Source organism: Erpetoichthys calabaricus, chromosome 5, assembly GCF_900747795.2.
Source record: "Erpetoichthys calabaricus chromosome 5, fErpCal1.3, whole genome shotgun sequence".
Lineage (NCBI taxonomy): Eukaryota > Metazoa > Chordata > Cladistia > Polypteriformes > Polypteridae > Erpetoichthys > Erpetoichthys calabaricus.
The window spans coordinates 64673933-64679932 of NC_041398.2; the positions used below are offsets into that span (position 1 = coordinate 64673933).

Sequence of the window (6000 nt, forward strand, 5' to 3'; positions counted from 1 at the left end):
AAGAATTCATACAAAAAGAATTTAGCATATGTAAGTAAAATCAAAAGACCCACACACAAATCTGTAATCCCTTGTTACATCCCCCCCCCCATTAATGCAATGCAGTATTGTTTTATTTGTGCTTATTAAGAGTTTAGTAGTTAATTTAGGACAGAAAAAAATAGTGATACTTCAAAATGTGTCAATTCCTAGAGGAGTTACGCCAAGTAATAAGTTTTAGGACCCCTTCCCTGTAGAAAAGGATGATTAAAAGGAAAATGGCAGAAGAAACTTGCGCATTTCATTTTTGACAAAAGTACAATTATTTCAGTGTCTTTGAATAAGAGAATAAAAAGGACAGTTCACTTAACAATAGATCAGTTAAAAGTAAGTATAATGTGATGCTCATTAAGTTGATTAGAATTACAATCTGAGTCACAGAGCTGAGCTTGGGAACCCACTGGTTTATATTAAATTGCACTCTAATCTTAAATAAAGAAAATGTAATCTGGTCTGATCATCCAGAGATTAAATCGTATCCATTTTAAGCATATTTCATACTCTAACACAGTGCAGTTCAACCAGGGTGCCTGGGGTGCTGCAGTAATAATCTAGGGTGCTGTAGAGGCATTGTTAATTAATTAAAATTAAAAGCAGTGTGTTTTCGGTATGAGTTCTACTGTTATCCAAGACCGTATTTGGTAGTGTGTTCCAAGTGGTCAAGGCAAAAAAAAAATTTGAGATAAAGCAAGATTATAAACATAATATTCTGTTACTACAGCATGTTGGGATCTGGAGGTTGGGGTTCAGCTGTGTGCAGGTATTAGTTTGGGCGTTACTTCCATAAATAATGTTTCACTTCCTAAAATCTCAGCAAAATTCACTTTATTGACTCTGGAATAAAGGTGTTAGTTCCTGTCCAGAGGTCCACCTTGCAAGCAGGTTGGACCCCAAAAGCCACTTCCAGTAACCAATCAGCGAAGTTGAGGTGCTGCTACTTGTCGACTTCTGTTGGTGTCTGTGCCATTATACAACTCCCCCTTCATGTTTGGGAAGTTATACAAATGGGGCTCCGTCAATGGTTGGTTTAGTGAAAGGATTGTATCTTTAGTGAAGAATGAAAACACTGATATCGTACTAACATATTGTTTTCTTCATCTTGAAGTGCTGGTTGGGAAAAGAGCAATAAGTAAATGAACTAGATATAGTTTTAACAATGGTTAAGTATATAAAAAGCAGACCTCTTAAAGTACATCATGTTATTCATTGTCGTCTTCACTAGGAAGCAAGATTGGTATCTGAAAAGGACAAAATGCTGGCAGAAGTGTTTAAACTTAAAGGTTGACGTAATTTTTTTACCTTTCTGAAGCCAGAAGAATTTTGCATGTGGCGTACAGCTGATGCTTGGATTGCAAAATTATCATTCTTAGTTCATATATTTCAACACTTGAATAGGATTAATTCAAACATGCAACAAAAAGCTGAAAATATCTTCCACTGCTAGAATCAAAGCTTTGAGAGATGCGTTTGGCTTGGGGGGTCTCCATGATGGGGCAAGTCAACTTGTATGTTACCACATGTTACTGCAACAGAGCATGAGACCATGCTATTCAGCATTTTGAATACAACAAAAAAAATATTTAGTTGTATTTTCCAAATGTGTATACTAAAGAGTATCCATATAAAAATATGGGATGAAAAACACATCAGTATCAAGCCGTTCTAAGCTCAGTCTCTTAAAAAGTGCTTTCTGGAAAATTATGAATTGAAATGATAAATGAATATCTCATTTGAGAAAAAAAAGTCCTAGTAATTGTACTACAAATGTTTACTGTGTGAGTTAGGATTTTCCATATTACAAGTATGGAAACTAATGAGAGAGAGGCTATATACAACTGAGGAAGTAAAGAGCGTATGTCTCTCCATTATTCTTCCTAATATCAAAAAGATCTGTGAATCATGTCAGGCCTAAATATCTTATTGAGAAGCTGAAGTCATAAACCAAGTTAGTCTGCTTGTTTATTTCATGGTCACTATAGTCCGTGTATATGTAGTGACCCTAAAGATGCAATCAAAGTTGTAACTCTGGTGACATTGGGGAGTGGACTAAACAGAAAGTTAAATAGGGGTGCCATCATTAACATAGGTAGGAAAACACTGCTCTAGGGAATTGCCATTGCAGTATAGTGTGGAGTGTGCCTCAGAAAAAGCAATTGGAGAAAATCTTAAACAAACCAAACCAAAAACCCATCTGAGCTCAAGCCCACACGGTGCAGCAAACAGCTTCGGGGGCCCTGCAGTACCGCATGTAGCAGTGTGGATATACTGGACATTAGTCCTCCAGGAAAAAGTTGTCAGCAGCCCATCAGCAAATTTCTAAATACCCCCAAAAGTATGTTTTTTCAAAACAGTATTTGATGAACATTTTGATACTTGTAGATATCCAAATACCAAAATTAGTTGAAAATGCCCATCTTTAGCTGTATGTTTGTAAGCCCTGCATACAGATTTGTAGCAGCTATGTGGGCAGTTGGAATCATACATTGAGTGATATGAGTGAGAATATTTTATTAGTCTCAATCAAAATTCATTACTACACATTACCACAGTTTACTACAATAGGTACAAAAGTTATAAATGTAGATTTTTGGTTCATGTAACATTTATCAACATAGGTTAATTCTTAACGCAATCCTTAAATTGCATGATCCTGGTCAGATCTGCTTGGAACGCGTGTCACATAATTTGCTCCTGTTGTAACTCTTGTAAAGCCATACGCCATGTACATCTATTAAAAATGTGGGCCTGTGTTACATTTATTACATGGCAAAATTTTAATACCTCATCATTTCTAAGGCGAATCTCTTTACGATATGACTCCTCTTCAAAAAACGGAGGTTAGTCGGATTGCAGTCCAAAATGTTCATGCAATAAAAGCACAGACAGTGGAACATGAGTCATGAAAGGAATTTCTTCTTAAAGCTAAAGATATAATGTTAAAGACTCATCTATGTGTTAATTGTAAATACTCATCTAGGAGTATAGGGACCTAATCAATGACTTCGTTAAATGGGTCGACTCAAACCACCTACACCTGAACATCAGCAAAACCAAGGAGCTGGTGGTGGATTTTAGGAGGCCCAGACCCCTCATGGACCCCGTGATTATCAGAGGTGACTGTGTGCAGATGGTGCAGACCTATAAATACCTGGGAGCGCAGCTGGGTGATAAATTGGACTGGACTGCAAATACTGATGCTCTGTGCAAGAGAGGTGAGAGCCGACTATACTTCCTTAGAAGGCTGGCGTCCTTCAACATCTGCAATAAGATGCTGCAGATGTTCTATCAGACGGTTGTGGCAAGCGCCCTCGTCTATGCAGTGGTGTGCTGGGGAGGCAGCATTAAGAAGAAAGACGCCTCACGCCTGGACAAACTGGTGAGGAAGGCAGGCTCTATTGTTGGCATGGAGCTGGACAGTTTGACATCCATGGCAGAGCGACGGGCGCTCAGCAGGCTCCTGTCAATTATGGAAAATCCACTGCATCCACTAAACAGTGTCATCTCCAGACAGAGGAGCAGCTTCAGCAACAGACTGCTGTCACTGTCCTGCTCCACTGACTGACTGTGAAGATCGTTCCTTCCCCAAACTATGTGACTCTTAAGTTCCACCCGGTGGGGTAAACGTTAACATTATAAAAAGTTATTGTCTGTTGTTTATCTGCATTATTATCAATCTTTAATTTAATATTCTTTTTTGTATCAGTAAGGTGCTGCTGGAGTATGTGAATTTCCCCTTGGGATTAATAAAGTTATCTATCTATCTATCTATGTGTGAACTGTGGTGCCATCTGCAGTGCTACTGTAAACTAAGGGGATCCCACTACTTGTCTGGACCATCAGGTTTTTTTGTCAACTTGCAGTGCTGTATGAGCAGCTATGGATCTTGCAGTATTGATTCAGCGATGCACCATTCAGTGTAACTGCCACAGGGTAAATCCATGTTCTAGCTCTTGTACATAAAACTGCAATTTTTATTTAATTCTCAGATTTCCCTGGAAGGCATTGCTGTTGCTACCATGCCATTTATAGCTTGTGCACTGAGGCCAGGAAGAGAATGAGACAGCAATTTAAAAGAACTGCCTGCCGTCTGTTGGCTTTATTGTTACTATGTAACTGTTATTATTAGTATATTCAGGAACAAAACTGAATATAAAGCTAGACAGATTAAATATTTATGTCATTTGGTTATTTTTTAATGTTGAATTCTTAACCTTTATTTAATTTGAGGTCACTATTGTATATGATGTATTTTAATGTGCTACAGGATGCCTTGAGGTAGCCCTGTGAAAGGCACTATTTTAAAAATCAATAGATTTTATCCTGTTTCAGCCATAAAAGCTATTCAGTGTTATATGTCACTGTGTCAAATATATAAAGTAGTGCTAAAACCTAAAAGTAAGTTGTGAAATGACCTTCACCATTAATTTATCTTGCAGAGCGGCAGTGAAACGCGTGACGGAAGCCATGAACAGGATTGATTCGAGGAAGCATGAAAAGTTTTCCAACCAGTTTAACTATGCATTGCATTAAAAGGAGACCTCAGACATTTTCTGGCTGTTATGAAGAAACCACCAGGATGAAGTCTGTTTGGTTCATCGCACTCTTTACTGTTTTTATATAAAGAACACTGTTTTTACTCAGCTCTTAAAATAATTTAAAATAAGTGAAAAATGTATCTTGTACCATAAGTCTTTTTTTTTTTTTTTTTAAACCTCTTTTGAGCGTTTTTACAAATTTCAGAAAACTTTGTCACAATGTTTTTATCTTTTTATGTGAATTATTTATATTGCCTGCTAAACATTTTGAGCAAATTAAATACACAGCTGCCTCCAAGTTACTTCAAGTCTCCGTAGCCTGACTTCTTTGTTAGGTGTGGTTGCAGATGCACTTTTTATTACCTCCGATTTAAGTGTATCTTAGAGGTTTTGTAATTGTGTTCATGTACATCATGGCTGGTGCCATCATAAAATGGGTGGGAACCTGCATTTTAAATATAGCTATGCCTTTTTGCTCTCTAGCCATATTAAAAGGTCAGCAGCTTATTACCTTTTCACGTGTTCTTGGCCAAGGTTTACTGCAGACAGAGGTACAATTATATAATACACTAATTCAAAACAAAGAAGCTACCCACGTCAGAAATAACTGTTCTTATCTAGAAAGTTCTTGAAGCAAGCAAAACATGCCACCCTTACACTGAAATCTCAAGCAGCAGCTGAAACAAAATGTAGCTTTGGTAGAAGCAAACAGCCCACCACCAAGAATACTGACAAAGCTCTCACTCTGCAAACCCTGACTAGACTCCAGGTGGCACTGCTAACCACCATAATTCTGTAGACCTCCACAAGGAGACTACTCTCTAGTACTGTGTGCATACGCCACCTCCAAATCTGCCAAGGATTTGTACATACAGATGGAATTTGTGAGGCCTACGACCCTTAACTTTCTTTTGTAAGGCCCCCATTTCTTGGATTTTAACTAATGACTACACAGTGTTGGCCTGGGGTCTCCTAGTTACTCTGAAAATGTCAATGTGTTCAGAGCACATTGACTTAGTGGTCTTCTTGAAAAGCAGAGACAACCATTGCAGTAACAGTGCAGAGCTATGGTTTCCAGTTTATGTATGTAACAGCCTAAACACTTTATAGATAACAATGGGCTGAAGAGGCTTAGAGTCTTTGTAGCCTTTGCACCAGAAATATTTCTTCGTATGGTGGGTGAATCAAAGCTTTCCAAAAGGTTCATGCTGAAATATTTCACAAAATTGCAACTTGAGCTTATGAAGTGCTCAAAACATCCACTTCCAAGAGGCTTCGACTGATCAATACATGTAACGGTAACCATTCTGTACTGTGTATTACTTTCTATTTTTTAAAAACTTTGAAATTATTTTAACACTTTTATAAATTGTAGCACAGCTTTCCCCAAATGAAATCAAAGAAAAACAAATGTCTACTGCCACTG

General features: G+C 37.8%; 1 protein-coding gene across 4 annotated transcripts in view; it reads left to right on the forward strand.

The window, feature by feature from the left end:
- uvssa (UV-stimulated scaffold protein A) overlaps positions 1-4876 on the forward strand; it is a 126452-nt gene extending 121576 nt beyond the window's left edge. For all 4 annotated transcript variants that reach the window (XM_028801593.2, XM_028801594.2, XM_028801592.2 and 1 more), the window contains one exon: positions 4476-4876. In XM_028801593.2, the coding sequence (XP_028657426.2) occupies positions 4476-4569 (94 nt within the window). In that variant the 3' untranslated portion in view covers positions 4570-4876. The remainder of the gene's footprint in view (positions 1-4475) is intronic.
- Positions 4877-6000: the final 1124 nt, after the last annotated feature.